At 47.3% G+C, this 20,091-nt stretch overlaps 1 protein-coding gene across 4 annotated transcripts in view; it reads right to left on the bottom strand.

Moving 5' to 3' along the window:
- STXBP1 (syntaxin binding protein 1) overlaps window positions 1-17,602 on the bottom strand; it is a 183,672-nt gene extending 166,070 nt beyond the window's left edge. The window contains exon 1 of one of the 4 annotated variants that reach the window (XR_011205069.1): window positions 17,334-17,542. Coding sequence is in view for 2 of the 4 variants with exons in the window: in XM_069241502.1 (XP_069097603.1) it covers window positions 17,334-17,370 (37 nt within the window). In the remaining 2 variants the exon portion in view is untranslated. Of the gene's footprint in view, window positions 1-17,333 lie in introns of all 4 variants that reach the window. The other 3 variants (XR_011205068.1, XM_069241502.1, XM_069241501.1) reach the window with 3 other exon arrangements.
- Between the last annotated feature and the right edge of the window lie 2,489 nt (window positions 17,603-20,091).

Below are 20,091 nucleotides of genomic sequence, written 5' to 3'. Positions count from 1 at the left end.
AATGAAACAAGACTAGTGAAATACACCATGTTACAGCCAATAAGATGAAGGGATTTAAGGACACGAGGAAAGAAACTGCAGTGGTGGTGGAAATGCTAAGATGCTTAACATGGAAACTGAAAAATCTCAACTGAACTTATTGGGAACAATGATATAAAATGAATGTACATTATTTTGATTTTTGAAGTGCATATTTTATTCAAATGTATGTGTGTGTCTTTAGATTAAAAAGTATAAATATTGTTGGGAACTCCTGAAGAAGAGTGGCACAGCCTGGATTGCTTACAGTGATGTAGCTAATAATGGAAAGTGATTTGTATGATAATATAAGATTTGACATGGAGTGGGAGTACCTGGTATAAGGTGGTCAAGTCCTGCTTATTATTGGTACCTGATTTTGGAAAGCTGTCATATAGTGAGCACCCCTGGCATAAGGTGGTTGCCATTGGCATCGGGTGTTCACCTTCCAAATAAGGTGAGAATCCCTACTGTATGATGGACACTCCTAAGACATGATGACCACCTCCTTACTTCTACTATTCATTCTTGGCATACTGATCATCAGTGTATCCTCCTTACTATCTGGCATCTGTACTCTGGGTGAGGTGGACAAGCTTAGCATAGGACTGGCATCTTTGGCATTTGGCAGGGACTCCTGGCATGTGATGGACATACTTGAAAGCCAGTGTACATCTGTAACAAATGGTGGACTTCACTGACATGTCGTGGTTACACGTGGACTTGTGTGTCAATATATGTTCCCTCTGGCAGTAGGAGATGTAAGTGTCCAATGAACAGGGCAAGTTGGCAATTGAGAACCAAACTAGTGAAACTATTACAACAAGTGTTTTACTTTTCCTTGGGGACCCATTCCCACTTGCAAACGGGTTATGGCCTCCTTTGAGGTGTTGGTAAAATACTAATATTTTACAGTAGTAGATGTAAGTGAACCAAACTTGTGAAACACTTGTAACTAATGTTTTTACTAAATATGGAAACCTGTATTTTTGGACAAGAAATATGCACATTCAGAAAAAGAGAAAATGCTTGTAAGGGGTATTGATAGGGGGATTTGTTTATTTACCAAATCTAAAAGATAAACAGTATTTACGGGGAAATTGTTTTTCAAAAACTGCCAAGATGATGTTTGAAGAAAAAATAGTTTATAGACTATTATGAAAAAAACTGTTAATTTGTGGCAAAGTGTGTGTATTTTCACTAAATGGCAGCTTCATTTGAGTAAAAATATGTTTGTTCAAAAAAGAAAGCTAGCATGTCAGTGCAAATGTTTGGTTTCAGAAACCACCAAACTGGTGTTCGGGGCAATTTGTTTGTTTACTAAAAATAATGGCTATTTTGCAGTCAATATTGTGGTTTGGAAATTGACAGGCTGATGTGATCCTTCATGTAGAGTTGGGAGCAAATGTGTTTTTTTCCTTTCCTTTTTTTCTTCCTTCTAGGCACCAATGGTTACTTGCTGCTGTAGCCGCTAAAACATGATTCACATCCAGGCCTTGTTGCATAGCAGTTTAGTGCTGTCTCTGTGCACGTTATTTTAGTAACTAGGCCTGATGCTTGTGCCCTTTAGCCTAGTAACATTTTCTTCTGCTTGATTTTATTATTTCTCCATAGGCCACTTTCGTGGTGTTCTTTCATTTTCTTTATCTAGTTGTTCTTTTGCCTGAGAAAGCATTGCGGCCCATATTTATACTTTTTGACGCACAACTGCGCCAACCCAGTTGTGCATCAAAAATTTTACAGCCGGATAACGCCATTCCATCGCGCCATGCGGGCGCCTTATTAATGGAATTACGTTAGCCGGCGCTGCGGACTGGTGTGCGTAAAAAAAAATTACTCACACCAGGCAGCGCTGGCGTATGGGAAAATGCGGGTTGTGCGTCAAAAAATGGTGCACGTCAGGTCTGAGGCAAAATTCAGGCCTCAAACTGGATATGCGCCATTTTTTTTTACGCCCAACCTCCATTGACATGACTCCTGTCTTAGCAAAGACAGGAGTCATGCCCCCTTGCCCAATGGCCATGCCCAGGGGACTTATGTCCCCTGGGCATGGTCATTGGGCATAGTGGCATGTAGGGGGGCCCAAATCAGGTCCCCCTATGCCACAAAAAATATCGGGGAAAAATACTTACCCGAACTTACCTTTACTTCCCTGGGATGGGTCCCTCCATCCTTGGGTGTCCTCCTGGGGTGGGCAAGGGTGGCAGGGGGTGTCCCTGGGGGCAGGGGAGGGCACCTCTGGGCTCCTTCCGAGCCCACAGGTCCCTTAACGCCTGCCCTGACCCAGGCGTTAAAAAACGGCGCACATCAGGCTGTGCGCCGTTTTTTAAGGCCCACCCCCTCCTGTGCGTCAAAATGACGCCAGAGTATAAATAAGGGGCACAGGCCTTAAAGTCATTTTTTGGAAGGGAACGCCTACCTTGCATATAATTAACGCAAGGCTGGTTTCCCCTTCCAAAAAATTACGCACATGGTGGAATTTTGACGCCCGCGGGGTCGGACATCAAAGTATAAATATGGGGCAGGGTTTGCGCCGTTTGTGCGTCAAAAATGTTGACGCACATTCGGCGCAAACAGAGTATAAATATGCCCTTCGTCTCTTAGCAAGACATTCTTTTCACTTTGTGCTTTCCTCGAGGCTGCAGCGAGATAGGGTTGCCAACACAAGTGGTACCCCACTTCCATAACGTTCACAGAAACACACACATCCTTACATGGGTACATTTTCTCAGAACATCAGCTGTTTTGTTATAAAAACACTTCTTTGTCCCATGCGCGTTAGAAGGAGATTCCAGCCAGATGACCACAACTGCAGGCTGATTGACTTTGCTACAGCTGCTTGCTGAGACTACTGGTTCCCTTGCCTATCTGGGGATGGTGTCTCTATAGACAACAGGCTTCCTTGCTCTGGTATGGGGGATGATGTCTTCCCAGGAGGGAATCCTGAAGGACGGGTTAGGGCTTATCATGCTGTGCTCTAAAATAGCTTAAGCAGGAACCGCATATATTACGCATAGTGACAGTATGGTGGGACTTTTCCTGTGTTTCACTTTTCTTGTCACCATTTTGCTTCTATTACGTTTCATCATTCTAATTATTGCATTTCATGCCATCTTATCTAAGACTCAGCTGATTCAATAAACCATTTCCTGCCTCTGTTTGTCTTTGCATGTGGGAGACTAGTGTAACTGAGAGAAGAGGATGAGATCTGATTTACTACGATTTCCCTGAAAGGTCATCTTGTCATGCGCCCGGTTGCCACAAATCATCCCTGCTCTTGGGCGGAGATGAGGTGCTGCTAGCTGGCCGGAAAAGCTGACAGTTGCCACATTGTGTGGTATTGAACTCAGTTCCCCACAATTCAGGTGATGCTGCCACCCGAATCCAGCAGCCTCATCAGGATAATGAGAGCCCATGTGACAGTGCCCACACGATAACCTTTCCTCATCTGCATTGATAGCTATGAATGCGGTATTTTTCACCCCTACTCTTTGATCTCTGAACCTGGTAGATGAATTATTATAGGACTGATCACTAATAGGGGAAATGATAAGCACATGAAAGGACCTGTGCTATCCCAGTGAATGGGTGGGCTGTATACATTTTTTTTTAAAGGAGGCATGTCAAATTACATATGCAGAGTATTTCAAATGGCTGAAAAACTTGTGGATATATGGAGAATTGTATGTAACAATGCACTGATTGCCACAATCTTGTTATAAACATTTGGCGGCGAATAACTTCTAAGCCCTCTTAGGATAGGTCAGACTTACCATAATGTCAAGTAATGGAATATTTTCTTATGGCTACTTAATAAATGCTTTTGAAACCCCATGGCCTTAAGGTCAATTGATTTAGAAACACTTGCCTTAAAATGCATAATTTGCCTACATTTATATACATTCAGAAGGCAAACCACTCTAGACCCTCTCAAAAAGCTTCTAAGTTGACTCACTGGGTGCAATACAGACTGGTAGTTGCTCCCTATCAGTTTTAAAGTTTACCAACTTCTTCTGCCAAAATTAATGATGCTCGGTTTGTGGACATCGGTAGTATGAAAAGCTGAGATGCCTTGGTGGGATTCAAGCTGCTGGCTATTAGGTAACACACAGACATCAGCCGCAAGCACTTAACTCAGTGACCATCATGCTGGACAGAATTTTTCTTGAGACCAGCCCCTCTGCAGCACAAGGGGACCCTAGAATTCTGGCCCTTGGACAGAACAGGAGCACTCTTGGGCCCTAAGGGCCAGATGTACACACAACATATTGCAAAATACTGACCGCAGTTTTCATCTAGTATTTTTGCAACTATTGTGGTGATTTGGGAAGCGACCTATGTACTAATAGGTTGTTTTGGAAATTACTGTATCGTAGTGGGTCACGATTCAACCTATCTCATGAATATTATTGAGGTTGATTACAAATTGTGACCCACTAAGAATCACAGTCATCACAGGGAAAGTAGCATGCTGGGGCAGCTGACCACCATGTCTCTGATTGCTTTTAAATAAAACACTTTTTTCCTTTAAGTGCAACCTGATTTCCTGAAAGTGAAATGGAATGTTTAAACAACAACAAAATCAGTGTTATTTTTATTTTTTAAGATTTGGCAGCAGTCCAATAGTCAGTGATCCATTGGACCACTACCTACTCTTTTTTTTTTTTTTTTACATTCACAAATAGAAAGTGGCCCCTCCTTCCTTTGAGGTGTCGGTAGAATATAAATGTTTGGCAAACGCATTTCAGTCGCAATACATTAATACAAACCACTATGATTTGGAATTTGGAAGTCACGCCCCTTCCAAATCCAGAACGGTATTTGGCCGGAATTTGGTGTGTCTACATTTTAAAAAGCATTTTTACAATGGCTAACAGCCCGCTTCTGCCAATCAGGCTGTTAGCGACAGCAAAAATGTTTCGTACATTTGCCCCTAAGTCCTTTGCAGGGCAACAGATCCCGTTTAACGCTAGGCACTATAATTCCATAACTGAATCACACTTGTCGAGTATTAACACTGCATCCTTTACACAAAGAAGGTTTCTCCTGTATTCGTGTGTGAATTTCACACACATGGTCCACATTCCGTCTCTTGCTTAAATATTTAGTTCTCTTTGTACCAACAAGCAGATCTTTGTCCTTCAAACCCTGACAACTGGCCTCTGAGGTCTCCTAACTTGAACCCGGGAGGAGGAGCGAACAGCAGTTCATGGCAGGAGTGTCAGAGGTCACCGCGAAGATGCCGGGAACGCACATCCAGCTGCATACAAAGGTGATGCCTTCAGTTGATCATAATTTAAAGGTGGGCAGGACTGAGTTCTTGAAAATGATGCTACTGGGATGTATATGTTTACAACAGCTATTTCTAAATGGGCGATGCGGATATTGAGTGAATCATCGGGCGGGAAATAATATTTATTTGGAACAAGACTGGTAGAAGATCCAAATACCCTACACCAAAGGTCCATCCACTTTTTTGAGATCTTCACTTAGGACAGATTTGTGTAAACAAGACTCAACATCAATTTTCATTGTCAGGGGTTTTCTTGAGATTAATCTCGCCTTTACCGACCCCGGCCGGACACCTATGACCTAGGATTTTATTGTTAGTCTCTTCTAAATCCCTAAATCATGTGCAAAAAATGAAAGTTGATGTTACTCGTGTCTTTGACTGCGAATGATTCAGATAGGGAGAGACATTCATTTAAATGACTTTAGGTTGTTGGTGGCTATAGTGGAAATGCAAAATCTCAACAGTAACAATATTAATGTGTCATATTTTAGTAACAAACTGCACAATAGCAATTTCCCTAATATACAGGCACTAGCATCACAACTCTGACATCACAAATTGCACATGAACTAGAATATACAAACTAAGGAATACACACACAGGATTCGACTTATAAACAGGAACAGTAGCACAAAACAATGGAAAAAATACAAATGATCACACACAGAAAGTATACTGTCATGGAATTCGACACATTCACAGGTAAATAGACACAAAGAGACGAGCAATTCAGGCAGGTACTACATATAGGGTCTTTTTTATTTTGAGAGGGAGAGTACCTGCACTTCTGAGCAGAGGCGCAATACTTTTGATTGGAGACTACCCCTGCTTGGAAACAAGGAGGTACTCTGGTATATCGCACCTGCACTTCTGTTTTTCTATTTCAAGCATTGCGTAAAGCCATGGACATCAATTCACCGAAATGCCAGGGGTAGTGGAAGTGACATCACATGCTCTTTCACCCCCACCTTTCAGTCATACACACATACTTACACATACATACAATTTCACACTTCCATACACTCTCGTATAAACAGTCTCACCTGCAAGCATGCACACAACATACACTTAAAACCATTTTATACGTACCTCAGCTGCCATAGAAGGGCGTTGTTTAATTAACTGTTCTCCATTTTTATTGCACTAATAGTGAAAAATACATTATTATTCACTATTAATATAATATAAAAATATAACAGAAAACAGAGAGTGGAGCCCCACCTGGTGTCCATAAGGAAGAGCTGTCGCTGTGTTCCTGGAACTGATTTTGCCACCTCTGGAGCCAGGAGTCGCAAAGGGCATGCCAGGGGTCACAGCTGCAACCCCGGGTGACCCATGAATGTGTCAATGAGCAAAGCCCATTGCAGTAACACTGGAAGCTCGGTAAGGAGGCGAGGATGGGCAGTGAGGGTGAGCACAGTGCCAAAAAGCAATTTCATTCTTCAGCTCTCTACAGACCTTTTAGTCTGCTGATTAGTGAAAAAACAATACACTTTGGCATTTCATGCCCATAACCCCCAGACTCTGCAGTTAATCAGCATGCACTAAAATCGAGTAATGTAGCTAGAGTCAGGGTGACCAGATGTTGAGAAGCAAATCCAGAGCGAGAGAGACAAAAGAAGGAGGAAGTGAAAAACATGGAATACAGTGACAAAGGAAGAAAGGTGGGGTGAAAAACAACCCGAATGATTGAAATATTGGGACTGGAAGTGTTTGGTGCGGATATAGGAGGCGGGAGGTAGGATTGTGACTAAGCAGGCTGCCCCATCATTCAATATTGGACGCAGGCTTCTGAGCAAAACTTTGGGCACTGGCAATCAGGTTATTATATTTACGACTGTTTCACACAACTTAGGGCAGCAAACAAATTTGCTGCATTGTGTTTCTCAAAACGGAAAGAGCAGAAAAGTGCTTCTAAGTTATGGCTCATTTCTGCTCCCTCATAGCGCTGGCACACTGTGTGCTGCCTGGTGCCAACGGAGGCCCCGTTGCCCCATGATGCAAGGGTGTCTGCATTACAGGCAGGATTGTTTTTGTGCACCAAGGTAAACAGCACACACTGAAAAAGGAAGTAACTAGGAGAAATGCCTCTCCATAGTAGGAAAAGGGTTTTGCAATCCCAAGTTTTATGCCTTTAGTAAATCTGGGATTGCGTCAAATTCCATGGGTGGATGTTTGGGGACCGCCTGTATACTACGCCTTTATGAAGACGACGCAATGCAAAGGCTTTGTAAATCTGGGCCTCTTTTTCTTACAAATCAAGCATTCGCTATTATATTACGTTGCCAGCACGTCTAACCCATTTCTTTGTCACTGATGTGGTGTTACAGTGCTTACAGACTGCCCATGGTGCTTTACTACGTTTGTTGTGTTATCTGAGGTGTGTGAGCCTGTATGTATTTCCGATGTATTACCTCAAGGTTACAACCTTGGTAATAATTGTGTTACAGATGCAAACTGCCAAAGTAAGCAGCATTTTCCCATGTGCTAATTTTCCATAAATTGCTTCCTTATGTGCAAACTGCCTTTCTCTTGCTTTTGCTCACAAGTTTTTCAACTGGAAAAAAATGGTAAATTAATGTTAGCAAATAGCTCAGATTTTTCATTTGAATCCACGTAATCTGCATGAACGTTGCAGAATATGCAAACTGGAACACGGGTCTGACTTCCGGGGTGCACAGCTCGGGATTTCGTGGTATTTACTAACAAGATACTCACCAGGTTTTACCTGCCAAAAAACATTAGTCAAATAGCTAAAAGCTTGCAATTAGTAAATAGCACATGTGTATTAGCACGGGGTAAATATCACCAGACTTGAAACTTTGCACATGAAACGGAATTACCACCAACATTGTAATCAGGGCCTAAGTGTGCATTGCTCTTGGGTTTAAGGGGCTCGAGAACCAGTCTCTCTGAACTGGGTTGGTCGGTTCGTGCACACTCGTGTGCACGACGTGTTGCCCGCACGTGCTTACCACGTTTTGCAGGACCTGTTCTCATTAGACTGCACACACATGTAACCGAGGAGCATAGAGACACAAGAACAGACAACAACACAACAGGGATTAAGGACGTGTCTAGGACTAACACAACATCGAACTGGAAACATACAATTGGACTCATCGTGCACAACAGAACAGACAATAACGCTGAAATAGACATGCAACAATGCAACAGACACACAGACAGGACTCAGGCGTATTTAATAGAGGTAAACACACGTACACGCATGGGGGTTCAATATGTGCACACACGAATTGTGTAGGCAGAGACCAGGCAACAGAAAAAATGCACCCGTGTAAATGAAAGGGGGGACAGGCCAAAACAGAAGCATTCAGGAATGACATAGACCCATTTACGAGCTGATACACAACAGATGTGTAGAAACCCACAAGACTAAACACATACTTCTGTTATGAATACATTGCTATCAACACAGAGAGAACTGTGCATACAACACATAGGCACAGAACAAACGTATAACAACTGCACGCAGAGCAGAATAAAGGCGAATAAAAGGTCACACACTTATACCTTCATTAGTCCATCATGCAACGGGGAGTCAAAAATGTAGAACACAACACAATACACGCGTAGGCAAAAGCAAGACTCGACAAAAAGGACAGGTATCAGAACACAACTGATGTATGGGCACGCACATAACTGAACATGCAACCAAGATAATAGACATCAAATGAAACACATCATTTGTAAACGGGCATAACTATTACACAAGCCCCTGTGTTCTCGGCATGTACACTAATCAGGTTTGAAAATAGAGAGCCCCAGAAACTGACCCCGATTCACAGGCATACCTGTCGGCCTGAAAAAGCGCCAAGTCGACTCATTAGCGGAAGCACGCTACTTAGCCGTATGACATGACAGGCAATCGCATAAGAATACACCAAATCAATAATACACAAATCAGACAAAAAAAAAATTAATGCGAATGTCAAAATACACAGAGGATAGACATGCTGAGAAAAGTGTCAGGCATTAACAATCAGGCGCGCACAAACCCACAACAAAACACACCATCCTGTATACCTAACAGCCGACACAAACGCGTCACAGACATGAGTATGTAAGAGAGGAGGCGGGGATGAGAGCCCACAGGTAGAGTTGGCACGCGGGCACCCACGCAGCAGCTGGTGCAATGCCGTCCTCCCCTCCTCCCACAAGGCAGGTGACTATGAACAAAGCGCCATATATATCTGCGCTGATGATGAGGGCGCGTCACACCACCCTCTCCGTGCACACAACCTACCGGAGAGAGCCAATGGGAGAGCGTAGTCACAGCTGGGGCAAGGGCTAGCTCCTAGGCTGTCCTAGGAGCCCGGGGCTGCTATAGAAGGAAGGGGGTGGCGTTTATGGCCACCCCAGAGCTACGGTTCTGCTGGGGGTTGTGAGGTGGGGGTTAAGGCATCCACAGATGTCCTAGGAGCCCCGGTGTAAAGCAGTCCCTCATAGCTACCTCAGAACATCGGTTCTACTGAGGGGGGTGGGGGAAGGCACTAACAGCTGTCCTACGAGCCCAGTTCTGCTGAGGTGAGAGTCTGGCACTCATAGCTGTCCTAGGATCCCGGTCTGCTGGGGAGACAGGTTGGCACTCTTAGCTGTCCTAGGATTCCGGTCTGCTGGGGGAGAGGCTGGCACTCCTAGGAGCCCGGTCTGCTATAGGGAGGGGCTGGAACTCATAGCTGTCCTACGAGCCCGGCTCTGCTGGGGGCAGAGACTGGCACTCATAGCTGCGCTAGGAGCCCGGTCTGCTGAGGGGAGAGGCTTGCACTCATAGCTGTCCTAGGATCCCGGTCTGCTGGGGAGATGCTGGCACTCAAAGCTGACCTAGGAGTCCGGTCTGCTGAGGGGAGAGGGTGGTACTCATAGCTGTCCTAGCATCCCGGTCTGCTGAGGGGAGAGGCTGGCACTCATAGCTGTCCTAGCATCCCGGTCTGCTGAGGGGAGAGGCTGGCACTCATAGCTGTCCTAGAAGCCCGGTCTGCTGGGAGCAGAGGCTGGCACTAATGGCTGTCCTAGGATCCCGGTCTGCTAGGGGGAGAGCTGGCACTCCTAGCTGTCCTATGATCCCGGTCTGCTGGGGGGGAGAGGCTGGCACTCATAGCTGTCCTAGGAGCCCGGTCTGCTATGGGGAGAGGCTGGCACTCCTAGCTGTCCTATGATCCCGGTCTGCTGGGTGGAGAGGCTGGCACTCCTAGCTGTCCTATGATCCCGGTCTGCTGGGGGGGAAAGGCTGGCACTCATAGCTTTCCTAGGAGCCCGCTCTGCTATGGGGATCCCGGTCTGCTGGGGGGAGAGGCTGGCACTCATGGCTGTCCTAGGAGCCCGGATCTACTGACAAGAGGGATGGCAATCACAGCGGTTCTAGGTGCTCGGTTCTGCGGAGGGAAGAGTTGGGACTCACAGATGTCCGAGGAGGCCGGGTGCTCATGAGGGGAGTAGGCGGCAGTCAGCTTGACACTCATACGTATCCTAGGACCCCGGGTCTGCTGAAGGACGGGCTGGCAGCCTAGCACTCACAGCTGTCCTAGGAGACCGGGCCTGCTGAGAGAAGAGGCTGACACTCACAGCTGACCTATGAACCCCGGTCTGCTAAGGAAAGGGATGTCATTGATTGCTGCCTCAGAACATCAGTTCTTCTGGGCGGGAGGGGGGAGGGGAGCACTCACAGCTGTCCTTCGAGGCAGGGTATGCTGAGATGAAGGGCTGGCCCTCATCGCTGTCCCAGGAGCAAGGGTCTGCTGAGATTAAGGGCTGGCACTCACAGCTGCCCTAGGATCCCCTGTCTGCTGAGAGAAGAGGCTGACACTCACAGCTGTCCTAGGAGCCCGGGTCTGCTGAGAGAAGGGCCTGGCATTCACACTTGTTTTAAGAGCCCGGGTCTGCAGAGGTGAAGGGATGGCACTCACAGATATCCTAGGTGCTCGGTTCTGCGGAGGGAGGAGCTGGGACTCACAGCTGTCCCAGGAGCCCCGTTTGCTGTTGGGGGGAGTAAGCGGCTGTCAGCCTGGCACTCATATATATCCTAGGAGCATGGGTCCGCTGAGGGAGCGGGTGGCAGCCTAGCACTCAAAGCTGTCCTATGAGCCAGGTTTCGATGGAGGGCGGGTAGCGCTAAGGGGCAGGTTTATACTCCATTTGCGTCGAACTTGAGTCTTTTTTTTACGTAAATTCAGCGCAAAATTTACTCCATATTTATATTTTGACGGGAGACACATCTAACGTCAAAATATTGGAGTTTGCACTATTTTTTAGATGCATAAAAAACGTTGCGTCAATGAGATGCAAGGCAGACGTTCCCATCTGAAAAATGGTGCTAACCCCATACCCTCATATTTATCCACCCATGCTAAAATGACGCAGGGGTGGGAGGAGGGGCTAAATATTAACTCCCTGGTCAGACCAGGCGTTACGGGACCTGTGGACCCATTTCTATGGTTAAACACCATAGAATGAGCCCTCCTCAAGCCCCAGAGACACTCCCACCCACACCAGAGGGACACCTGAGGATGGGGGACCCCATCCCTGGTAAGTAGGGTGAGTATAGGTAGGTATTTTGTTTTAACTAAAGTGCCATCGGGAGCCCAACTTGGGGCCCCCTGCATGGCACATGGTGCAATGGCCATGCCCAGGGGACACTGGTCCCCTGTGCTGGCCATCGACTTGGTGGGCATGACTCCTGTCTTTTCTAAGACAGGAGTCATGTGGTATGGATGGTTTTGGTCAGAAAATGACGCTAGGCTGGTTAGAGGCATTTGTTTTGCAAACCCCCTTCTCCCCTGCATTAGTGAAGTTTTGCATCAAAAAGTATAAATATGCCCCATGATTGTATTTTGTAAGTTTGCGCCGCTTTTGCATCAAAAATTGACGCTAAGGCGGCACAAACTTTTTATAAATCAGGCCCTAAAAGCTGTCTGTGGAGACGGGTCTGCTGAGGAGCGACTGCGGTCACTCACAGCTCTCTCATGGGCACGGTCCTGGGGAGGGAGGGGCTGGCGCAAACTCTTCTGAGTTTTGGCTTTTTGAAGTATGAGCTTGGAACTGCTTCGTCTTTGCAGAACGCGATGAGGGACCCCTGAGTCCTCCATATCTCACAAATATTCATTGGCCTTGAACTGAATGGGGCTTCCCTGAACAGGAGGGGGCCCCCTCCGCCACCAGCACTGTAGGGGCCTTCGTGACACCCGGCGTCAGAGAGCGTCAATTGAAATTAGATGTGAAAAGCCAAGCCCTGGTTGTGTTTAGGTAGGAAGACCCAGATTTACAAGAATCTGCGGCATCAGTACTGATGCTCCAGATTTCTTTCAACCCCACCTAACAACACCATTGGTGCACCATATTTACAGTAAAGCACACCATGGCGCATGTTAGGCCAATAGCATCAACATTTTTTACGCTAGTGCAGCACAGTGCAAAGTGGCACATTGACTTCAATGGGTGCATCCTTTTAACACCTGCTTTGAGCATGCTTTAAAAATGACGCAAAATATGGTGTAATGAAATTTTGTAGATTTCATTGCACCATTTTTGCAGGCTTCCTAATGCGGAACGCCCCCCTTCCATACATTATGCCTGGCGCAGGTATAATGTGGTGCAAGGGGTCGCAAAGTGGCGCATTACATGCATTGCACCACTTTGTAAATATGGCGCAGCGATTTTTGCCTTGTTGAGCCACATTAGCACAAACAAAATTACACTAATGACGTGCAAGACGGCGCTAGGGCCTTGTAAATCTGGCCCTAAATTTGGAGATATAATGGGTTCATTTTAAATCATAAAAATAAAATATTTGTGTGTGTGGCTGTCACAGCCACCCACCCCGACCCCAGACTGAACACGTTCGACTAGCCTTTTGTAGGTATCATTGATACACGTCATCAACGTATGAAGACTGCTGAACGGCTGAGTCAGCCTGCTGTGAACCCAGCCAGTGAACTGGAGGTTGCACGCTCATCCCGTGGAGTGCACAAGCGAGTGAATGCTGCACCACGAAGCACAGAAAAACAGATGAATGCATCACTTTTTTCAGATCCAAGCATCCCCGAGTGGTGGATGTAGGTCACCGGCGCCATTTGAAGCCCTGGTTTCTGGGCAGATTATGCTCTCCACTCCCACATAATCCCGAGGAAGGAGCTGGCCTGATTAAAGACATTATTCCACTTGGGCCTGAGCGAGGCCACACGCAGCAGAGATGGTGTGTGTGTGGGGGCGGAAGGGGGCGTGTTATAAAGAAAGCCTGAGAGTGCGTGAGAGGCTGGTGCCTCTGAAACTGACGCCTGTTGGGCTCGAGTACGCTCAGTCACACATCACCTTCTGGTTAATCAAGAGATCTGTCTGTACCGAGCGTCATCCTGGATTTGAAGTATTCGAACCAAATAAACGGAATGTTTTATGCAACTACACGAGTCAAAATGCACTATGAATATGTACCACGTTCTGAATAATCTTGCCTCTGCAAAGCTGGCATCTCTAGGGCGAAGACAGTCAGACACAACGTTCTGGGGAGTGTGTAGATTTCAATACAGCTTGCTGCGCCCGAACGGTGGTAAAAATGGGGCACATTCGCGACAGTTCCTTTTGAATGGCTTCCATGGCTGGGGCCGAGACAGCTATGTGTGCCAGTCACGGAGCTCTGGAGATACTGGGTCAGTCCATTTTCTGTGAATGGCTGATGGGTGATAGGATTAGGGGAACGCGGGTCAAGGAATTCTGAAGATCGTGTGATGGGCGACTGCTCCGAAAGGCTGGTGGGTCCGGGGAAGAATATGTCACGCGTCCACCTAGAGAGCGCTGGAGATGTTGTGACAGGCTGCCGGGTGGTAGGGCTGGGGTGGAGTCCATCACATGTCAGACTCACCAGGCTGTGTCAATAACTCCTTCTGTCCCTGCAGGTAGGCCAGGTGTAGCGCGCTCTCTGGCACCACCGTGAATGCAGGGGCCTGCGTCCGTGCCGGGCCCTACCTATGCAGGCCTGGCTATGCTGAGACGGAAGGGTGGGGGAGGGGATATTCTGAAATACACGGTTAATAGACCAGCAGATGGCTCGCACTGTCAGCCTCCCATCCCCCGGTCACAACGAGGGCAGAGAGGCGGTCATCCTGCTTTTAAAATGGATGGGTTGGTGCCGATCTCAAGGGAGTGTCGGTGGTCATCTGAAATGAGAATGACCCTTCTGCTTCGAAGTACACCGCCCTGGGAGCAGGGTACACGCGTCCATACCACGTTGACTTATTAGACAGACATAATTGGTTTTCCATAGCGCCACATGCTGCCTTTTTACATCTTCAGAGCGCTTTGATGCAGCACGGTGCATGCACAGAGGAGGCGTCCGGCGTGTACCAGAAGGAAGATGACCACACAAGAGGGCATTCGGGCAAAGCAGAATATACTTATAGTCCCTACCACATGCACAGCAGGAGAATTCAAGTGTCTCATGAGCGATGTTCCTTGGATGTCTATAAGAATATACAAAATAATGCATTTATGAAAACACATATATATTTCATTCTCAAGGACAAAAGCGGAAAAAGGGAGTTGTGCATGAAATATAAAATCCTATGCTGTAAGAAAGCACCGCAGACGTCCAGTTCTTTTTATGGCGCCTAAAAGCGACACAGAGCCAGAGATTAGTTGGTCTCAATCCTGGCAGGTGCGGGAAGTGAGTGTGGGATCACGGGAGATAACGTGTTAACCGTGCAGGGCAGACAGATGTAGGGACGGAGACTGGAACACGGCAATATCGCTGTACCGAATGGACGCACACTACATAATGCATAGATATGACATGACAAAGCAGTAGAATTCAGTGATCCCATTCCACGCCACTGCTGCTCCATAACAATCTGTAGAAGTGTCTCCCTATTCCCAAAGAAATATCACCCCTCCGTCGGTAGACGAGATATGGCTAAGGGGGCGTGTAAACACACACTCGACAGAGGATGGCTTTCGGGATATAAAACATGTAATCTTCTCCCAGGGCCTCCACCTTGTGCAAATGACGGTAGACAGGGAGGGAAAGCGTCGATGGGTGCTAAATGTGATTGAATTATGACCACTAAAATGCTGATACAACCAGCTGATAGGTATTTTTCCATCAAAAAAAGAAAACGATCTATAAATGACTCTGATCATAAACACACATCATTTGCTCGCAATGCAGCAGTTTTGCACGCGGGGTGACGGCGTAGGGGAAGGGGCGGGGCCCGGTCGTCCCCGTTCGGTCCCCTTTAACGCCACCACAGTCAGATGTTACACACACACGGGTGGTTTTGCAGGGGAAGGAGTAGACGGTGTATCTGATAGCACGAACCACACAACCTGTGATACAAACGCCATTTAGTAGACAATAGGGTGCAGGCGAAGGGCTGTCGGGTAAACATGTCCCAGATGTGGTATACAAAGGCAGCTGCTAGCTCTCCGACAGCGGTGTACCTCTCAGGTTGTGTCCCTCGCTCTAGCCTCCGTTTCCAGACACTCCGGTGGCGGAGGGAGTGAGAGGAAGAACGGGGATCTCTTTGACAGCGAGGAGAGAAGCTGCATGGATTTTTTTTTTCCTTTCTGACATTGCAGATCCATAAATAACTGTCACCCCACCCCATCAGATCCGGGCCTTTTAACCGAGGGGAGGAGACGAGAGGGGGTCCTAATCAACATGGACACGGAGACCGTCTTGCCTTCATCGGTGCATCTGCTAGTTTACTCCAGTGCAACTATCAGAAGAAAACGTGCTGTTGAAGAACAACCATATTGCTTCTTTCTTTTGCATCCGACAAGCATCGTGTGTGATCAGAGATGTATTGCCACCTCACTTAAAGCAGGGGTCCAGGTCTGCCTCTGCAGTGCCCCCTCTCTCGCTGCACCAGGTGGTTGCATCAGTGTGACCCGCCCGGGTCTGCCATCCATTGGTCGGTTTGTGTCATGACTGGCCACCATTTTGCCTCGCTGGGGCCCCCAGTCAGTCTGCTAGTCATCCTGTACAATGCCGTAGTACCCCCTTCTTCGGACGGGTCTCTTCCGGTTATAGGTCAGTGTGACGCACTAACGCTGGTCAGGCTGTGCAGCCTCCATCCGGTCACTCGCATGCCCTGGGGTGCTTTTACCACCCTTGGCCAGTCTCTGCATATTCCCTCCCTTACGTTGGCCAATCTGTGTGCACCGCACCCCCACCCCGGGCAATCTGTGCATCAGAGGAGTCTGCCTGGCCTGGCACTGTGGGCTCCCTGAGAAGTCTGTGCATTCCAAGAGTGAGTCTGTCGGTACCGAAGCGCTGAGTCTGTGTGTATCAGCCGTCCCCTGGACAAGCTGTACATGAAACGAATCCGTCAGTCTATTCCCGAGAGTGCTCAGTCTGTGAGCACCTCTACCTGAGCTATCTGTGCATTAAAAAGTCAGTTTGTCTATTCCGGGCACGGGTCAGTCTCCGTGCAACACCCACCCCCAGGCAATCTATACACTAAAGTGGCAGTCTGTCCGTGCCTTAGAGTGGCCAGTCTGCACCAGCTCCTGGTGAAAAGGTCCCTACACTGGTGCGTCTGTTTGCACCTTCACCTGACAAGTCTTTACCACATACTGGTGAGCCTGGCTGCACATCCCCTCGTCAGACTGTAAATCTCAGTGGTCAGTCTGTGTGCATCCTGCCCTAGTCAGTAACTGCCGGTCACTCATCAGCATCTTAGGGTCGGTCACTCGGAATTATCTCATGGTCAGCGCATGCCACACATTGCCAGTCTGTGCCAAGCACCACTGCTGGGTGCCGTCGCTGAGATGCACGCGCGCAGCAGAATGTAGAACACCCCGCCCCCGCTAGCGACGGTGGATACCCACAAACCGAGGGAAACCCCGTATCCAGCCCTCGCTCACATACCACGTTCACTCACACCTCTCCTCTTCAGCCCTCCCAGAGTGCCAGCACCCAGCCCTAGGGAGGAGGAGCCCGCAGACCTCACTCCCCCTAATCACAAGAGCCCCCCCCCCATCCACGCTCCCTTATCGTAGGCGCTCTTACTTTCGCCAACCACTGCCTTCAGTCCGGTGGGGGCCATGCTGTCCTTGCTTGGGGTCCCTGTTTCCTTTTCTCTTCCTCCCGGATCCTTCCCGTTCTCTGCTCCTCTCTCTTCTCCCCTCCCTCGGTCCTTCCTCCTTCCCTTCCTCGGCTCTGTCTGTGGCGTGTACAATCCCCGCACGTCTCTTCGCCGCAGCCTGCGATGCGCCTTCTGCAGCAGGGAAGGGGTGGAGTGCAGGGTGGAGGTGTGCGATGGAGTAGGGGGAGGGAGGGATGGCGAGAGAAGGGTTGGGGGACGTCAGCAGGGTGCTAGCCAATGGAGAAGCGGTCCATGGCTTTCATCATAGTCATGGTGCCCTGCCCCCAGAGCGGCAGCATCTCTGCATCCCTCCAGTGCATACATCCAACCTGCTTCAGGACTGAAACTCGCTGTCACGAGCCACCCCACGACTGAAGCACTGCAAGGTGAATTGCTGCCCCTGGGGGAAGGACAGACGCCGAAGCATGAGCAGAGCACATATACAGGCAAACTGCCTTTCACCACAGGGCACCTTAGAATATTCGATATTACCCTTCCCCCATAGGTAGTAAGTATACGCTCTACAGGGAAAGGAGAACAATTAAAAGTATATTTGAGGTGGAAATAACAGACCACTGATGTGTCCTCTAATCCTCGGAAGAGGCGGTCATAGTGGAAATAATGCCTGGCCCTATGGGGCGATGCTTTACACGTCTTCAAAACTCGTAAGGTAAAAAACAAAACAATAGGGATGAGTAGACACAGCTATATCTTCACTGGGTGCTTCAAAATGTTTGTGAGTTTAAGGAGGTAATTAAAATAAAGATAGAAGTTAGAGGCAAGCTCAGTGGAATATATATATTCACTAAAAACACAAAGATTACAGGGGTGATATAGTTAGGTTCAGATTTTACATGCACAAAACTATAGAAATTCAGCTGTTATTGTTAGAGTTAATTCAAGTATCTATAACTGGTGCACTAAGGTGACTAAAGTCATCCCGCATCAGACATTGTGCTTCATCCAGGGAGGCATGGAAACAAACTTCCTTGCGTGACTGGATGATGAAGACCAACTCAAGACATGAAGCGCTAGTCTTTATGCCTTATTACAGAGAGGTGCAGGATTACGTTCTTTGTGGGAGTGTCCGGGAGTGTCGCTGGTGTGGCTCAAGTCAGAGGAGGTACGACATTGATTGTGTAGTGGATCCTATTTAGTTTTATTGGGAATCAGGAGCTCGCTTAGCCTTCTGGCTTGCAGACCTGTACCCTTGTCACCTAGTGACTTTTAACCTACTTAGCTTGCTCTGTTTTAGCACATTTATTGAATTATTTATTCCAAGATGGCTGCCATGTTTATAGTTAGGAAGATGTTTTGATTTCACGTTATCATTGCCACTCTGTGAAGGCGTCGCCATCAGCGTCAAAGACAAGTGATATACGTATGTATACGTATGACAGGAACATAATGTACCTTTGAAAGGAATTGTTTGTGTAATTGCCGCCCCAAGCATGCCTTCTTATATATTATTTGGGAATATAACTGCGTCAGGGGTTTACAAGATCTGCATAAATACATCTCATGCAAACAAGGTTATCAGAGGGATTCCTACCAGATGCCATTAATGCTATCTAAGCTACACGTCGCCTTGATGCAGATCCAGCCTTCAGGTCCCCACGGAGTCTGATCTAGAGACCTCATTCCAAGGTAACAAGGGTTGGGGGCTCTTCTCATGGACATGGTACTGGCAGATTAGGTTTAAGACACCTAGCTTTTGTTAGGTTAGAGATTAGGTTTTTACCATGTTAGGGTTTTAGGGATATTCTACATTTCATGTTATTTCAAGATGGTAGGGGTCTTTGTATTCATGACTTTCATTTTTAGAATTCTGCTTCTTGCATTGTTCCTACTCATTGCAGCTAATGCATTTTACAGTAGATTGCAGTCCTGTTAATAAAACCTATTAAAACACACTGCATCTTCTTCATTGCCTGTGTGTGACTGAGACTCATTGCTCATGTGAGAAAATGGTACTGTCTGTTTAACCACGACTCCCCTGAAATTCGCACTTTAGAGTCCATGCGTAAAGACTGCCAGAGATCACCTTTTACTGTTTGGATTTTTGGTAAGGGACTGCTTGTGAGCCGGGAGGGTTGGGCCAACAATTGTGACTTGTTGTAGGAATGGCCTAGTCACCTACAAACAAAAGTGCTATCATCCACAAACCAGCAGTCTTGCCTAGAGCAAGAGTCCACCTACAACAATCGTATAGTTGGGGGTGATTTATGTCAATGGGCCCCTGAATTTGTGTTTCATTTTTGTGGAGGTATAGCGCTGAGCACTTTTTGCTTCAGAGCGTAACCATCTGGTGCAACTCAAGTTTTTGTGCACCAGACACAGCGCCTCCTGTAGAGAGTTTGCAGCCCTAGTAACTCAGTGTGCAACCAGGATTGTCGAGGGCGTTCTTAAGTCAAAATGCCTCAACGGTGCACCGCTGTTCCAGAGGTGCCAAAATTGGTAAGTGTTGGACTTTTTTGCTTCTACAGGGTCATCCCCAATCTTTTTGCCTCCAGCCTCCTATGTTTTCTGACCTGTTGCTGTTGGCTTTTTAACTCTGAGCACTTTACCACTGCTAACCAGTGCTAAAGTGCATATGCCCTCTGTGTAAATTGTATGTGATTGGTTTATCCATGATTGGCATATTTGATTTACTAGTAAGTCCCTAGTAAAGTGCACTAGAGG

This window comes from Pleurodeles waltl, chromosome 6 (assembly GCF_031143425.1).
Source record: "Pleurodeles waltl isolate 20211129_DDA chromosome 6, aPleWal1.hap1.20221129, whole genome shotgun sequence".
NCBI lineage: Eukaryota > Metazoa > Chordata > Amphibia > Caudata > Salamandridae > Pleurodeles > Pleurodeles waltl.
Note: the sequence above shows the minus strand (reverse complement) of the source record. Positions and strands in the feature narration are given on the sequence as shown.